Source organism: Gymnodraco acuticeps, unplaced genomic scaffold (assembly GCF_902827175.1).
Source record: "Gymnodraco acuticeps unplaced genomic scaffold, fGymAcu1.1, whole genome shotgun sequence".
NCBI classification, from domain to species: domain Eukaryota; kingdom Metazoa; phylum Chordata; class Actinopteri; order Perciformes; family Bathydraconidae; genus Gymnodraco; species Gymnodraco acuticeps.
In genome coordinates this window covers 542847-561297 of record NW_022990720.1, presented here as the reverse complement: position 1 = coordinate 561297, position 18451 = coordinate 542847, and the positions used below count along the sequence as shown (strand labels likewise).

The 18451-nt window shown below is 41.5% G+C and overlaps 1 protein-coding gene across 1 annotated transcript; it reads right to left on the bottom strand.

The window, feature by feature from the left end:
* Nucleotides 1-441: 441 nt before the first annotated feature.
* Nucleotides 442-17980, bottom strand: LOC117556354 (protein-glutamine gamma-glutamyltransferase 5-like). The gene is made up of 13 exons (XM_034231646.1): nt 17971-17980; nt 16901-17071; nt 14957-15075; nt 14572-14700; nt 13597-13613; nt 12930-13039; nt 6787-6902; nt 6047-6173; nt 5183-5466; nt 2889-3063; nt 1596-1759; nt 1074-1210; nt 442-859 (listed from the first exon to the last, which is right to left on the bottom strand). Exons 1-13 carry the CDS (start codon nt 17978-17980, stop codon nt 703-705), a joined length of 1716 nt encoding a protein of 571 aa, XP_034087537.1. The 3' UTR covers nt 442-702.
* Nucleotides 17981-18451: the final 471 nt, after the last annotated feature.

Here is an 18451-nt window from a genome sequence, read left to right as displayed (position 1 = left end):
TAGGCCCTTGAGACAATTTATTTTTATATTTGTTTATGCCCTGCAGAGAGCAAATGTGCTCATTAAAAACAATACCTTTACAACTCTTAAATTTTTTGAATTGCGTCAATCTTAGTAGCACTGAATTCAAATTGACTTGAGGCAGGATTGTATAAATCTGTGTCTGCATCTCGCCTAAACCCCCAGTAGCAGTACCTAAAAAAAGTCCATAAATACATACACATGCTTACAATACTTTTTGGACAACTAGTGCAGGAACTTTGCTACACTGCTGCAAAGTGGGAGCAAAATTAGCTTTACTATTCTCTATTCAAGTATAACTAATATCAAACATGTCGTAGGTTCAAACTATACCACTTGGGTTCCCAGAAATACACCCAACAAGTGAGAACAGTCCTCCAGAATGTACATGCTCTCTGTGCAAATTCTCGAAGTGTACAATTCTTTCTACACTTTATTTGTATTATTATTATTATTACAATTTGTATTATTTATTTTCAGAACATTTTCAACAAGTTGTACTAATGCAAAGTGGTGGGGAAAACTTCTGCCATGTCCAAAAGTGGTGGAGACGTGTCCCCAGCGTCCTCAGTGTAAATGACGCCATGAAAGTAGCAAGATAACATGTGAACGTAAATTCACAGTTGATAGTTGTACTTTTGAAGATCCCTAAAGCCAAAGCGAAAACACATCATAAAGAGTTTAAAATCTAGAAGGCTGGACGTTGACGGTGCAGCTGGCCTTGATGTCTCTGAAGGTGGAGCAGTCGAAGTCGGCCACCAGAGTCCTCTTACCGCACTTGTAGGGAATGAAGGAGAAGTTGACACGAAGACGGTTGTTTGGCTTTATGTCTGGAAGCCTGCAGGGATAGCAAATAGCAAAAGGTGAAAACAAGACTCAGAATGGCTCAGTTTGTGGGTGAAACTCGTGGTCACACACACACACACACGCACGCACGCACGCACGCACGCACGCACGCACGCACGCACGCACGCACGCACGCACGCACACACACACACACACACACACACACACACACACACACACACGCACACGCACACGCACACACTCACTTGACTTCCACCTCTTCCTTCATCAGTCCACTCCCAGAGAAGGTCAGAGTGCAGTTGGTGAGCGTCTCTGTGACCATGGGGTTCATGAAGATCATCTCTCCTCTCGTGGCACGGTTCACTTTGGCAGAACCTTTCACCTTGAACGCACATTTCACATTTATTTCAGCAAAACTTAATCTAAGATTTTGAGTATGAGAATAACGATACAGTATAAATATATATTTGGAGATACAGTGTTGAAAGGGGGAGATAAACAAAGGCGATTACATTTTCCACGGGCTCTGGAGTGGAATTTGCACTGAAAAAACTAAAACGTTGACTTTGATCAAATGTATCATCATGTCAACAGATTTCACATAACTGAATTAGGTTGGTTGAAACTAATATGTTTGATTTAAACTTAATATTATTGCTTTCAACTTACCTAATACAGTTATGTGAAATCTGTTGAAATAATACATTCAATTAGAGTCAACGGTTTTTGTTTTTTCCGGTGGCCAAACATAATTCTCTTTTACTGACCTTGAGGGAGATGGGGGGGTCGATCAGCACAACGTCGTCCACAGCCAGGTACATGTTGTCGGGCCTCTCTTTGTCCGTCACCAAGGCTGAAACCTTCAAGCTGTCACAGTCCAACATGGGCTTATGGTAGGCCGAGAATGGGACTCGGATCCGGACACGCAAATCTCCAGGAGACAGAAAAGGAGAGTTAATATAGGTTTACAGCAAATCCTACAAAAAGATACAGATATTCCCACCCAATCCTCATGGTAAATTAGGTCGGAGTGCAAGAGTTTATGAGATTATTTTCTTGTGAATGTATCATTGTACAATGTCAGAGTAATATTGGGGTCATGAAAGGAGCGTCCACGCCGCGGCCCTGGGAGTATTGACGAGATCGACAAGATCAACTAGATCGACTAGATACTGCTAATCCTATCACCACTACAAGCAACAGTTACAAGCTACAAAACAGCCACAAGCTACGCTAGCCGCAAGCTAGTCTGCACAAGCTACGCTACAAGCTACGCTGAAAGCTGTAAGTAAGCCACAGAACACCAAGAGAAAACATCATGCCTGGAGATAGACACAGAGGACGATGCCGTAAACGAGGGACCCCTCAAGACCGGCACTGACAGTCATATCTGTGAACATTGAAGAGTTCTCCTCTGCAAAACAAACCATCTTAGCCGACCTATGCAGCAAGCGGACTTGGCAGAGTTTAATGAGAAGGGACAGCAATGTGTTCAGCTGTGGCTGAACCACATCTAACCAAGCCCTGTAACTGACTGCCTTGTGGACACGATAAGAAGAAGAGTAATATTATATAATATTTATAAAAATAACACAGTTAAAGGAGACACTTTGCATTTTTGGTACTTTTACTTTTCCTACTTTGAAAAATATTGATGCTTACCCTTGTACTTTAACCAAAGTTACAACATTTTAGTAAAAACTTTGATTCCAGGACTTTTACTTGTACTGAAGTGTTTATGCATTGTGGTATTTAAAAAAGAAAATGTGTGCAACCACTGTAAATGTGAATATTTGTGTGTAAATATAACACGTCAAGCAGGGAATATCCCATACCCCTTTATTAACAGAAAACACTTTGTTTCTTCAAATGTAACTTCCATCCCCAAACTAAGTTATTATAATATGTATTACCTTCAGTCGAGTTGCAGTATTTAGACGTTAAGATTTTGGTTTCATTTAGCTTAGGTTACTTTATTTGTCTCTGTAGTTAGATGTTACCAGACTTTTAGACATCCGCCTCCAAAACTAAACAGCCCCATCAGAGCAGCAGAAGATCACCTTTCCCGGGCAGCAGTATCTTGTCCTTCACCTCGGTCTGGATGTTCGCGGCCAGGAAGCCGTCGTAGGTCATCGCCTGGACGCTGATGTTGATGGAGAGGGATCTGACGGAGCTGCTCTCACTGCGCAGCAACAGCTTCAGCCTCACATCCTTACCGTTCCTCGGTGGGCTCACCTGTAGCAAACAGAGTCGACTGAATACGTTAATGAAGTGTTTTTGTCTTGAAGAAGTTGATGAAGAAAAAGTAATTACATATTCAAACTTGTGCTGTTGAATGCTAACCACCTAACTAGTTATGTTGTTTCCATATTCCAAGTGTAATTTAAGAGTTTTGAGTCTCCTCACTTTCATTCATCTTTAATAACAATCCTGTGTTTATAATATATCACTTTAAGTTGTAAATCACTAAGACATATTTGGTACACATTATTAAATCTGCTACAAGCAATTCATGCTACATGGTGGTGCCCTGAGTGAGGCCCGAGACACCAACTGTTGGTTTGATCAAGTAATTAAAAAGGATTTCAGTATTTGGGTAAGGACACCAACAATAAACTGCCTTACCCAGCTTTACCCTCTACGGAGCCCCTAAAGGGACATGGACAAAAAGAAAAGCGTACTTGTGCTCAAGAGAAAGTTTCTCGTGCGAAATAATTAGTTCCTCGTGATCACGAGAAAGCTAGCAGTTCGCACAGGAGGAGGTGGAGCGCACAGGAGACCACCAGCTCACTGCAGACTGTTATGTTTATGTGTGGGAATAACAGTACAGACTTTAATTTAGTTATATTTCAAAGTTGGACTTAATTTTAAGGACATTTACCTGCAGTGTGGAGCTACTTATTGAAGCACCGGAGCACATCGCTGACTAGCACAATTGGTCAAACCAATGAAATTGTATTTATATAGCACAATATCACAATGTATACTTGTCTAAGGGGGCTTAACAGTGTGCACAGAAAACCCAGGAGGTATTAAAGGTCTCCTATTATACTATTTTTAGGCATATATTGTACGTCTCAGATATATACAAATGTATAAAAAATGTTGTATGAAGTGCTCAAAATACAAAACAGATCACCCATTCTAGCCATGCCTCATACCCCTCTATTTCAGCCCTGTTAGAGAAGTGCTTATTCTGGGTCCGTAGATTTAAAAGAACAAAAGAGAGGAGGGGGAGCTTGTGCCTGCTCGGAATTCTACCGAGATACTCAGCTAAATGCTGCAGCGATGAAACGCCATATCATGTTCAGAACCACATCAAGGATTATTTCTGAAACAGTATGGAGCTTTTAGTACATACTCTCTCCAGTACAGGTTAGCTCTGAGTGTTAGCGATGCTTGCTGATGTAAACAAAGACCATATTACTTCCAAAACACGTAGCGCATTGTTTCTGATAGCAACGTTTCTGATAGGGCCGTGGGCGTAAAGACAGCCCACATTTCAGATATCACATCATATCGGCAGAAAATCTGGATCAGCTCCGTTGTACCTCCGTTTTTAGAGATTTGGGTACGGAGGAAAAGAGAGAGGGTTTTGTTTTCTGACACTTTGTGAGTTCCCTGACACACTGGGTATAAAAAAGTGCATTTTGCATGATCGGAGACCTTTAACACTCTCCAGCATAAATTGGCTGAGCAGGACAGTCTGTAAACCAGTCTGCATTGATCTATGAATTCATGTCAGTGATTCTCCCCTATCTGCTGTCCACAGCTGATTTTACGCAGCCTTCACTATGTTTACCTTCATTAGATCAGATAAAGAGCAGCAGGCTGCTAACCACACACATCTCTACACGCATAACATTAATTATAATTTAGCATGATGTGTGTTTCTGCTCTGCTCCACTCTGTGTGTGTGTGTGTGTGTGTGTGTGTGTGTGTGTGTGTGTGTGTGTGTGTGTGTGTGTGCCCGACACCGGCACTTGTTTCCAGAAGATATCATGATGCTGTGGATCCATTCTCCGTGCATTTTGTGAACACCCACATATACCCATGGACTTGGTCAGATGTGTGTAACTGTTCATAAGTAAATTCTTCTATCTGGTTTATGCCTTGCCCCAGATCAGACCCACTAGTTCACTCAATCAATCGATACAAGTTTAATCCTAAATAATTAGATCCAAAGGCGCAGTGCTGTCAGAACCTACACAATGAACGTGACTACTTGATGCCTCATAAAGATGAATGACAAATAAAACAATTCAGAAAGTAAAGTGCACATTTCAAGCACAAAAGAAAACACCTCCAGTTGAACAGCTCTGATGGATAACTTAAGGGAGTTTCTCTGACGCACCTCTTCAAACTGCATGGTCACAGGCGGAGGGGGAGGTATGCTGGTCGGTGTTTCTGCATCTGTACCCTCTGGGGTCTCATTCCCAGCTTCTTGCTCCTCCTCCTCTTCACTCTCATCATCTTCCTCCTCATCACTCGGGATAGCGTCATCTGTCTCTTCCACAGCCACGTTGTCCTCCGTCTCATCATCGTCCTCTCCCTCCTCAATCTCATCCTCATCCTCATCCTCATCACCATGCATGTTGGATTGGGCGTAACGAAAGACCTCCCTCTCCTTCTCTGTTCCTGTAAATTGAGTTTCAAAATCTATTTCCAGAGAAACCTACGGCTGTTTACAGAGGGGGATAATGTACTTTTACTTCAGCAAAAGTAGTAACACCAAAGTGTATAAATATGAGTTAAAATCCTGCAATAAAAACATTCCCTTATTTAAAAGTATAAAAATATTAGCATCAAAAGAAGGCTACATAAAGTTATTTTTGCACTGGCCTATTACAGAAAAAGATACACAAAATAATGGTATCATATATATTGCTTTTTATATATAAGTTCTTTTTTTACTATAATGCTGCCAAGTAGCTTGTGAATTTCCGTTAGGGATCAAAACAGATTTACCTTTATTAGCACATAACACATTATTTGTTGATTATATTTTGTATTAATAATCTGAATCGTTAAAGTAACTTTAGTCATGAAAACATTTAGTGGACCTAAAAGGATAATATTCTTCTCTGAATTGTGGCAAACTGGAAGTATAAAGTAGGAGGAGACGGGAATATTGGAGTGAAGTACAAGTACCTCAAAACTTGAGTAACTCTAGATAATTACTCTTCATCCCCGGCATGTGTTCTTCAGGCGAACTCACCCTCTCTGTATTTGTAACTGTCGGTGATGTTCAACCTCTTCTTGGAGCCGACAGACTTGGTGGAGATATTGTGACCCACCCTTGCAGTGTCAGAGAAAATATTCAATTTGGAGCCATCAGCCTTAACCTGATAGGACACACAAACAGTAGAAACACAAAGAAACAATGAATTACACAAAATCAGTAAAACATTTCTTTGAAGCCATTTAGCGGTGTGTGTCTGCACTGAAAATAGTAAAACGTTGACTTGTAAATGTATTATGTCAACAGATTTCACATAACTGTATTAGGTTAGTTGACAGCAATAACATGAAGTTTAAATTAAGAGAATATTCAACTTGATATTATTGCTTTCCATTTTGTTGTCAATTTGTTGACATAATACATTTAATTAATGTCAGTGTTTCAGTTTTCCTGTGAACGCTGATTCGTCATATTTAATAGTTCAACATTTATTTTCATGCTGTTTTGTATATAGCAAATTAATCATTATTTAGTGTTATTAATTAAGTTATTACCCATAGTAGTACATATAGTTTTTCACCAGGGAAATAGAGGCAATCAAAGCCATTGCCTTATCGTTTGAGGGAAATCAACCGAACACACTACAATCTTGCCTGGACAATGGACTGCTACCCGATGCCTCTATGGCAGTTTGATCTCGAGTTAGTTTTCTGTTTTTTTGGTTTTTGAAATACCAGCTACACTGTGTACTGTGTGTGTTGATGAGGCTCACTGACCAGCCAGTCAATGCAGTCGGCGTTGACCTCGGCGAAGACAAATGGGATGTCATATTTAAGGTTTGTCTCTCCTTTTAGGATGGCTTTCACCGGGGCGGGACCACAGCAGAAAATACCTGCAGGAAGAGAAAAATAATTCAATAAAAAAACATTCCAGGAGTGTTTACCTCACTTAAAACTGCATTCTGAAAGATTTTGAAATGTCTCACTTTGGTGCCAAGTGGTGGTTGTATTATTTTTGACGTTAAAAAGCCGGCCTATAAGTTTGCCTAAACCTAAAGCCAGAACTCTCACATCTGTAATTGTGAGTCCTCCTAAACCTGTCCCTACACTGAAAAAACGTTAACTTTGATTATGCGTAATATGTCATCAATGTTCACATAACTGTATTAGGTTCGTTGAAAGCAATAATATTAAGTTGAACCTAATATAGTATATTTAAACTTAATATTATGGCTTTCAACTAACTTAATAAAGTTAGTTGAAATCTGTTGACATAATACATTAATGATTCAATTCAACGTTTCCGTTTTTTACAGTTTAACTTAAATCTGAAAAAGTCATAATTGTAAAGAGGTTAATTGGATCTACAGGGCTAGATAGGGTTAGGGTTTTGGGGAGCACGGTGCACGGGCTCTCGGGTAAGTATTTTTGTTTAAAAACCTGAAATAAAACCAATACAAGTTTATAAAAGCCCTGTTTGGTCTGTGTTAAAAAATGAAATGAAATAAAATAAAGAAAATGCAATAAAAGGGATAAAAGAGAGCAGCGGCTGAAGCACAGAGTGTGCGGCGGGGTTAAAACCTCATCCCCCCGAGGGGGTCTCCCCCGGTGGTGTGTCCGAGGCTGCATCCCACAACATCTGGTAAAAGACCTGGTAAGCAAGCTAAAAACATCTGGCTAAAAGGGCCGAGGTTGACTTTGTTTAAAATCGTCATGCAGGTAAGATTAGTATTAAATGGTAAATGATAAATAAATACATAAAAGTGCTTTGTAAAATCACATCAACCCAAATAATACAAGATAACATATACAATACATAAAATATAATATATAGAACTATAAAATATAAAGTATAAAATATGTCAAATGTAAAGTATAAAATACACACGGGTTAGTAGGCACACGGGAGGGAAAATATTTTAAAGTAAAGTCAACCAAGTGTCCCTAAAAGTGTTTAAAACCCAGGCCGAGGTCTAGAGAGGTGGTGCAGGTGAGACATGAGACACGCCTCGGAGGATGTTTAGAAATACTTTATTAAAGGGATTGTTCCAGGGTGTTTCTCCGCGGGAGGCCCCAACTTCCATTTAAAATAAATAAAAATAAAAAGTAATAACTCAAATATAAATAAAATAGTATAAACAATGTTTATTGATAGCGTGAAGTACAACCGCGTGACTCAGTCATTTTGTACCTTAAAAAGCATTTAAATACCGCATTTAAAATCTGATGAACTCAGTGTGCATCTGGACCCGGTGACGACATTACCTATTGACGCAGCAACCACTGTAAGTTATATTCTTGTTTAATTAGACTTCTCTGTTTCATTTATTCGACTCTGTATAAATTGTTATTGTAGCGTAAACGGCTAAATCGCGTTTGAGAGATTTTAAATCTCAGATCTGCTCAGGCGAAACCTGCTTTACAGGTCTCAGCACTCAAGCCTTTATTAATATAGGCACGGCCAGTCTATTGATAGCGTGAAGTACAACCGCGTGACTCAGTCATTTTGTACCTTAAAAAGCATTTAAATACCGCATTTAAAATCTGATGAACTCAGTGTGCATCTGGACCCGGTGACGACATTACCTATTGACGCAGCAACCACTGTAAGTTATATTCTTGTTTAATTAGACTTCTCTGTTTCATTTATTCGACTCTGTATAAATTGTTATTGTAGCGTAAACGGCTAAATCGCGTTTGAGAGATTTTAAATCTCAGATCTGCTCAGGCGAAACCTGCTTTACAGGTCTCAGCACTCAAGCCTGCATTAATATAGGCACGGCCAGTCTATTGTCGCCCATCAGCTGTAGATAGTTAACTAATTAGAGGGCCGGGGCCCTACAGCTGTGAGAACTGAGCAATCAGGCGTCCATTTCGGGTAGCTCTTTCCTGGAGCGTCAGCTTCAGCGTCAGACAGCCGAAGACTGACAAAGACATTGGAGTCCTGCGGGAGTAAGACTGACAAAGACATTGGAGTCCTGCGGGAGTCACGAGGGAGGCAAAAAGGAGGCAAATCCTACTCTGATCGAGCTGGTGTCTTATTTCTCTTTTCTTTAGTTTTCTAGCCCCGCATGCTATAATCATGTGTATTTTCTCTATTCCTGTTCATGTGTCTTCTCGCAATTATCACTGGCCCCGTGTATCTCCTAATCGATATAACCGGCCTGCTCTCGTCTATCCCACGTGCTCCACTGAGATCCAACATCTAGTTTCTGGTGGCCTGTGGAATTGCCAGTCAGCTGTTCCTAAGGCTGACTTCATCTCTGGCTACACCTCCCTGCAGTCTCTGGATTTCCTTGCTCTCACTGAGACCTGGATTACTCCATCCAACACATCCACCCCAGCAGCACTCTCCACTGCATATTCCTTCTCCCATACATCCAGACCCACTGGCAGAGGAGGTGGCACTGGTTTCCTGCTCTCTCCCAAATGGAGCTTTTCCCTCTTCAAGCTACCTAACTTTACTCCTTCCACCTTTGAATTCCATGCCGTCACAGTAACCCATCCTATACAGTTAACCATTGTTGTTCTCTACCGTCCACCAGGCGCCTTGGGGGACTTCTTGGAGGAATTAGATAATCTCCTCTCACTCATCCCTGAAACTAGCCCTCCCGCTGTACTTCTCGGAGACTTCAACCTCCAGACGGGGAAGATAGACGAACTAACATCTCTGTTAACCGCCTTTGCTTTCTCACTGTCTCCGTCCCCACCGACTCATAAAGCTGGCAATGTCCTTGATCTCATATTCTCAAGGAACTGCGCTACTTCTAACCTCTCTGTAAACCCGCTCCACACATCCGATCACTTCTTCATTTCATTCTCTCTATCCCTTTCCAAACATAACAAACTAATCTCTTCTCATCCTGCACTTGTCCGCCGTAACCTTCGCTCCCTCTCCCCCTCTAGCTTTGCCTCGTCGGTGCTCTCAGCCCTCCCTTCCTCTGATTCGTTCCATCTCCTGCCTCCAAACTCTGCTGCAGAAACTCTCCTCTCTACTCTCTCATCCACTCTGGACTCGCTCTGTCCTCTCACATCTCGGCAGGCTCGTCAGTCCCCTCCTGCTCCCTGGCTAAATGATGCACTGCGTGCTAATAGAACCGTCCTTAGGGCAGCAGAGCGGAAATGGTGGAAATCCAAACACCGTGACGACCTCCTAACCTATCAGGCTCTCCTCTCCTCTTTCTCTGCTTCGATCTCTCAGGCAAAAAGCACTTTCTTTCAAGATAAGATCCAATCTTCCTATTCCAATCCTAAAAAACTATTTTCCATCTTCTCCACCCTCTTGGACCCTCCAAAAGCTCCTCCCCCCTCCTCACTTCTGTCAAGCGACTTTGTTACACACTTTGAAAAAAAGGTTGATGATATTCGCTCTTCTTTTTCTGACTCACCTTTACTCACCGCTGGGTCACCAGACCCTCCTTCCACCAACACACTTACCTCCTTTTCCCCTCTCTCTCCAAGTGAGGTTCTTACCCTCATTACCTCTGCCCGCCCTACCACCTGTCCTCTGGACCCTATCCCTTCAAACCTCCTTCAGACTATCGCTCCTGATATTCTACCGTTTCTCACCCATTTCATCAACACTTCTCTAACTTCTGGTCACTTTCCAAACAGTCTCAAGGAGGCAAGAGTAAACCCTCTCCTAAAGAAACCCACTCTCAACCCGTCTGATGTTATAAACTACAGGCCTGTCTCTCTCCTCCCGTTCCTGTCTAAATCACTTGAACGCGCTTGTCTTTAAACAACTCTCCTGTTATCTCAATCAGAACAACCTTCTGGATCCGCACCAGTCTGGTTTTCAAGGCAGGTCACTCCACAGAAACTGCTCTCATTGCTGTCACGGAGGAACTGCACACTGCCAAAACTGCATCCCTCTCCTCTGTTATCATCCTATTGGACCTGTCTGCTGCATTCGACACGGTGAATCATCAGATCCTCCTTCGCACTCTCCAAAAACTTGGAGTTTCAGGCTCTGCACTTTCCCTCCTCACCTCATACCTGAAAGACTGTACCTACAGGGTGACTTGGAGAGGGTCTGAGTCCGACCCTTGTCAATTAACTACGGGGGTCCCTCAGGGCTCTGTTCTTGGTCCCCTCCTCTTCTCCCTGTACACAAACTCGCTCGGATCAGTCATTAGCCCGCATGGTTTTTCTTACCACTGCTACGCTGATGACACCCAATTAATTCTGTCCTTTCCCCGCTCAGAGACCCAGGTCGTTGCACGCATCTCTGCTTGTCTAGCTGACATCTCTCAGTGGATGTCTGCTCACCACCTCAAGCTCAACCTTGACAAGACTGAGCTGCTCTTCCTCCCGGGAAAAGATTGTCCCACTCTTGACCTAACAATCAACATCGGCACCTCAGTTGTTTCCCCGACTCAGACTGCAAGGAATCTGGGTGTGACCCTAGATAACAACCTGTCCTTCACTGCAAACATTGCTGCTACAACCCGTTGCTGCAGATACACGCTTTACAACATCAGGAAGATACGTCCCCAGCTGACTCAGAAAGCGACTCTGGTCAGGTTCTGGTCCAGGCTCTCGTCATCTCACGCCTAGACTACTGCAACTCCCTCCTGGCTGGTCTACCTGCATGTGCCATCCGACCTCTGCAGCTCATCCAGAATGCAGCGGCTCGTCTGGTCTTCAACCTTCCTAAATTCTCCCACACCACACCGCTCCTCCGCTCCCTTCACTGGCTTCCGGTAACTGCTAGAATCCACTTCAAGACACTGGTACTTGCTTACCATGCTGCGAATGGATCTGGCCCTTCCTACATCCAGGACATGGTTAAACCGTACACCCCAGCGCGTGCACTACGCTCTGCATCAGCCAAACGACTCGTTGCGCCCTCGCTGCGAGGGGGACCCAAGTTCCCATCGGCGAAAACACGTGGGTTTGCTGTCCTGGCTCCAAGATGGTGGAATGAGCTCCCCATTGACATCAGGACGGCAGATAGCTTGCACATCTTCCGGCGCAAACTGAAAACTCATCTCTTTCGACTCCACTTCGAGCATTAGAACTATTAACAAAGCACTTTTATACTAATAAAGGACTGGCTTATCTAAAGCCAGTTGAGTAGCACTTGAAATGTTTGGCTCTATGAAACCTGATGTACTTATATGATTCTGTTTTCTTCAAGGTTGTGTCTTCCTGGTCGAATGTACTTATTGTAAGTCGCTTTGGATAAAAGTGTCAGCTAAATGCAATGTAATGTAATCTAATGTTTAAATAAGAAACGGGGGATTAATAATATATGAAAAGACCCTCCTCTTTTGGAACCTATTAAAATAAACCGTGCACACACAGAATCAAGTGTAACATGTGAAATATAAATAGTAATAGAGTAGGGTTAGGGTTAGGGTTGCGAGAGAAAGTTGGCCCATATCTCAGACATGTATTTGTTTGTTTGAAGGAAACTAAATTATACTTTATTTTAAAGTTTGGATTATTATTAATTAAATAACCTTCTCTCATGATACATAATAATGTGCTCAAGGTGCAGCCAAATCACCCACAAACTTCCGGCAGTTTTTGTGTTCTTTTTTAAGGGTACCTGTTTATTAGTTTATTAGTTTATTAGTTGGTCTGTAATGTTGTTTTTCATGCATTATAATAAAATAATATTTTGTATAGTGATTGTCTTTCTACCCGTCTATTGGATATTTCAACAGCGAAATATTAAAATAACGACGAGCCATAATTACAAGGGATTTGTTGGGAATATAAATGATCAATCATCATTTTTATGATTTTAGTCAAACTTTCATCTAGAGCACAATAAATATGGAAGTTCTTCTGAGCAAAACTATAAACTCCAAAGGATGAATGCTGTATTATTTTGTAATTAAGAAAGTAATCAGCATGAACTGTACAATCAGACAACGTGTGTTAAAGTTTATAAAGTGTAACATCCGTACCGTCGCTCTTCTCCTGTGGTGTTGGATCCACAACCTGCCAACCGTCAAATGCTCCGTCCTCTGAAAGATCAGGGCGCCTCATCCACGCCTCCACCCACACGTGGTAGTTCCTAAGACATTAAGTAACAGTTATATTAGGGCTAGGCGATAGTGAAATACAATAACAATCAGAATCTCTTTATTGTCATCATACTTTGGTATAAGGACATTTTGTTTGGATCGCTCACTAGAGTGATAGTTGGACACAAATAAATAAAAGCAGTGATAAAAGCAGAGGTAGCAGCAATGACAAGGCACTGCATGGTAAAGCACTGAGATAAATGAAATGTCAATGTACATATTTACAAATGTTACAGACCATACAATGTTATAATACAAACTACACAAGTTTAAATATAACTGGGTGTTCGTAAATCAACTTTATGTTGACGAAAATCATATATCGAGAAAAGGTTAAAAAAAGAAGAAGCATATACTGATCCTCACTAACATTAATTCATCAAAACTACACCAAAAGGTTTTGCTTCTCCATTCACCATAGAAACATGCAAGATAAACTGAGTTTTCCTAAAGGGGCCCTTTTATGCTCATTTCATTTGTGTATTGTCTCCATGCTTTAATGTTCAAAAAGGCCTTTCTTTTTCTCTTACTGCCTGTACTGCCGCACCTCTTTTCACCCTCTGTCTGAAACCAGAGCCCCTATCCCGTCTAAGTTTATGATGTTAGGACAATGTGTTGGTGGATGCGTTGTCGCGCTTATAAATATGTAGCGGTTGTTGCGAGTGTTTATTTGTGTGTGTTTGTCTGGTATTTGCCTGTTCTGTGTATGGCCCTGGGTGGTCGTAAAAGAAAACGTAGTCGTGAGCGCGTCTGTCAACTCAAAGTTGATTGTTGTGATTATTTTGTTTTAAAAAATAAAATCACTAACTCATGGTGGGGGTGTTACGTGCTCCCCTCCTTGTTTTCTTTCTGTCTCCCTGCTGCGCAGGTGCACCTGGTCTGCCCCTGGCTCCGCCTCTGCCCAGGTGTTTCCAATTCGCGGATGTATAAAGAGAAGCTGGAGGAGAAGGATGTCTCGCCCTTTTCTGACGCCAGGAGACACTCTCCTGTGAAGACCCTTGTTTATGTACTGGGGCTTGAGCTATACTGTGTGGTGTAGATGTGTTTATGTTTAGCCTGGAGGACCTGGTAGTCCAGTTTTCGCGGCTTTCTTTGTTTCCATAGGGTTTACGCCTGGCTTTTGGTTAGGGGGGAAGCTCTTGGTCCTACGGCCCCTGGTGTGGCTGGCTCGGGCTCCCTCCTTCCTTTTGTTCTTTTTAGCCAGTCCTCCAGACCTTTTTCTTTTCCCATTTGGCTTTTGTAAGAAAACGGCTCAATAATAATAAATGTCCGTTACTAAGTACTGATGTTGCGTGTATTTTTTTCATGTTGGAGTAGAGGCTGTGGCCGTAACACATGCTAACACTTACAATCCCGTCATTTAGCGATAGAACGTTTTTACTTTCTGCATTAAGTAGTATCACTGACTCGCATCATTTCTGGATTTTTGGTACACAACAGTCTGAACTGTCTGTCAACAAAGGCTTAGCTGCTATAAAAAGGTTTAGGAAGCCGTGCGTAAGAAATACAAATATTATCATACCATGGCGCTGACCACGCGGCTGACGTAGATGGGGTTACAGCGAGCGGAGACATCGTCAGCAGGGTCTTTCTCGTGTTTGAGGTTAAGGTCCAAAATCAATAAACTAATTTCCACCATGTTGTCCTCAAACTGGAAGAAGGGAGAGAATTTTGAATTGAAATATATAATATATTTGAATTATTTAAACTTTAAAAGATACATCATTTGCAGTTTGCTTTACAGTAGATCATTCAAACTCAAACTTAAAGTTCAGCCACTAAAATGTCAGATTTACAATTTAAAACTTACATCTGTGATACTAAAAAAAGAGTATTTTGTACTTGAATTCTAAAAAGTATATAAACAAATGTTTCAAAACACTGTGTGTGTGTGTGCGTGTGTGTACCTGTCCAAAGTCCCAGGCTCCAGGGCAGATATGTCTTTGACTACCTTTGTAGATGACTCCTTGTTCATTCATCACATACTCCTTTATCTCACTCTCATCCTTCAGATACACCCAGTCACACACACACACACACACACACACACACACACACACACACACACACACACACACACACACACACACACACACACACACACACACACACACACACACACACACACACACAACACACACACACACACACACACACACACACACACACACACACACACACTTTTTATTTGTATTCAAATAATACGATAACATGTCCTGTATTCAACATCTTACTTTAGCAATCTTACTGAATGGCAAAAGAGGACAGATGTAACTGTAAAAACCCTTTTTCCCCCCTTTTATTATCTTAAGTCCTTCTGATATACTTTTACTTGAGAAACAATTTGTAAAGCAGGATTTATACATTCCACATTAGCCTACTGGTGGTACATTATTTCTTGCATAGTGATTCAAGTATTATTTTCTTATTTTTTACGCAGTTGACAACTGATACAACAAACCATTTTTGTCACCAAAGATAAATAAATAAATAATGTTTTGTTTGACTATGCCATCGACCAACCCCAACCCCCTTTTTATTTAAGTTTGCATGCAGTTTGCTTTTCGAACTGGGACATGAAAAACAGCGCAGAAGTAACGGGCAGAAACCCTCCTTTTTACGCAGCGGTCCAGTCAGAGACATCAAACGGCAACACAGTTGCCAGTTACTTTGGCATTAGGGCAGGGATATCTAGATACTTCCCAAGGTTTGACATAATGAATTAATTGTGCTACTTTTAAAGCAAGGAGCGATGTTTTCAAATCTGTAATCAAAGAGGTCCTCAAAAACGCAAGCAGTTCCTACCGTTGGCTTTTCAAACTGACAAGAGACGCTCTAACTGTTTTTCAAATGTAACAGTTTGAAAAGTAAGCAAACTGTCTGATTGTCTTTAGTTTCCCGCTGTCGTGTGATAGCAACATGGAGGATTTTAACATTAATTTGAATATATTAAGAGAGCACAGTAATTTGGAGTAATGGTTAGTGGCTGATGAGTCCCCAGTGAAGAAAATAAAAAGACAAGAGGGACAAGAAAACAGCGGAGAAGTAACGGGCAGAAACCCTCCTTTTTACGCAGCGGTCCAGACATAGACATCAAACGGCAACACATATTCAGTGTGCAGTTCCTTTGGCATTAGGGCAGGGATATCTAGATATTTTCCAAGGTTTGACATAATGAATTGTGCTACTTTTAAAGCAAGAAGCGATGTTTTCAAATCTGTAATCAAAAAGCTCCTCAAAAACGCTATCGAAGCAGTTCCTGCCGTTGCTACGTTAGTTCAAACGGTAACAACAGACTATTTTTCTTAGAGGATGCATGTCAATTTAAATCAATACAACTATTTTTTAAATCAATAAAATAATTTTCTAAATCCATAAAAGCATTTCAATTAATATTGGGATTCATAACGTTACTTTGTTGAGAATGTGGCCATGTAATAAGCGGGATAATGTGCAGCGACTTGGTCATTATGGGGAAAAGAACACCTTCATGCCGATCTAGATCCCTCCGCTTCGCGTCGGGCTCCTGATCAGCCTGTCGGTGTTCTTTTCCCCATAATGACCGCGTCACTGCACATTATCCCTTACGTATTATAGCGATCAGAGAGTCTCATTTTGTATCAATCCCCCCAACCCCACACCCCTTCTAAATACTGGACCCATGGAGTTACTGTATCATTAAGGAAGCTCAGAATGGGTCATGTTTCTTCAAAAAAAAAGTGCCATATAGAGCAACTGTATCCGTACTGGAAGCTCAGGAAGAGGCATGTTTTCAAAATAAAAGTGCCATTTTGGCTTTAGGCCTTTAAGCACAGACATATTTAAAACACATCATTTAAAGTAAACCCAACCTGTCTTTGCAGTGATGTGCAGCTGCTGCAGTTTAGGGCCGAAAGGCTGCGCCACATTCAGGGTCAGTTTGAAGGGCTGACCTCGCCTCACGATCAGCTGATCCACAGAGATCTCACTGGTGTGGTGGAGGAAGTTGTTGTTCTTAGGGTGGAGGTCCACTCCCTTAAAAACTGAGAGGAAAAATAAAACAACCATGAAAAAGCTGAAAAAATAGCGACCGTCTTTATTCAGATTAAAAATGTAAGATTAGTGCAGTTTTTATGGTTGCTCATAGTGGTCCCAAAAGATGCTGGAAAAGTATTAAATAATAAATTCATAAAATACCTAGAATAAGTTTTGCACAGGATTGATGTGATTTATTATTATAGGTTCAAACATTATAGGCAGTTACAGAGGGTCTTACTTGAACATGAAATGGATTTTCATTTTCTTTACCGACCCTCTTTGAAATTCTGTAGAATGTATTTTAATTTAATTCTGACTTGCTCTTCGAGAACGTTTTTTTCCTCCTGTGCTTTACTGCAGTTTACAAACTGTTTGTGTGTAGTTGATTTAAGACCTGATTTACTTCTTCAAATCTCAGACATAGTTTTAGTCATGTTTTTTTTTCAGAGATGAACTGCTATAAAAAAAATACTAAGCAGACGCTAATATTTGAGACATCTTTTAATCCTGAAACGCCCTCATAGGAGTACTTTGTTTACTTCTGCGACATAGTGACATCACTCTGTAACACTCACGCTTCTATTGGCTAGTGTTCCAACACATTGTAAGTGATAGGTTAAGGGGCGGGACATCTCTAAGCGGTTGACCAATCACAACAGAGCCGACAAGCTAACCAATCAGAGCAGACTGGGCTCTGGTTTCAGACAGAGGGTGAAAAGAGGTGCTGCAGCACAGGCAGTATGAGAACATTTGTCATAGTCTGCTCCATCTTTCACCAGTAGTTTTCCATTCACCTGTCTCACCTGTTTTCCACACCCACTCGTTAGCTCACTCTCTTTCTCTTCTGCACCCATTAGCTAGTATTTAAACCCACACCTTACACACACTCTTTGCCAGATTGTACTTTGCCTCATGCTTGTCTTTCCCACGTTTGATACCAGATTGCCTACCCGGTTCCGACCCTGCCTGTCCTCGATCTGCCTGCTCTGCCTGTTCCCTGATCCTGCCTGTATCTACGCTGACCGCCTCGCTTACTCCCTGACTCTCTGCCTGTCCCTGACTCACCTTCTGCCCGCTGTCCTCCGGTACGTTAAACTGCTCGGTTGGTATTCCTCAGATCCAGTGGAATCTCCAATAAAGTTTATTACCAATTCCCCTTGGTTTCTCGAGTGCTGCATTTGGGTTCTCCTTAAGCTTGTGACAACATTAAAGCATGGAGACATGTCACTAAATAAATATATGAACCTGAAAATTAGCATGATATAGCTCTTTAAGTGGCATAAAGACAACTTCCCTCTCGGGTGGAAAATGAAGTAGTTGTATTGTGTCTGGACTGCACCTTTACCAATACAATAAAAAAAAAGTTGTAGTACTTTAAATGTTTG

Excerpts from the sequence above, each read along its gene's own strand:
- LOC117556354 (XM_034231646.1), bottom strand. Across the intron at positions 15,076-16,900 it reads GCACATCACTGCAAAGACAG|GTGACTGGGTGTATCTGAAG; the intron begins GTTGGGTTTACT and ends GTGTGTGTGTGT. Across the intron at positions 3,064-5,182 it reads TGACCATGCAGTTTGAAGAG|GTGAGCCCACCGAGGAACGG; the intron begins GTGCGTCAGAGA and ends TGTTTGCTACAG.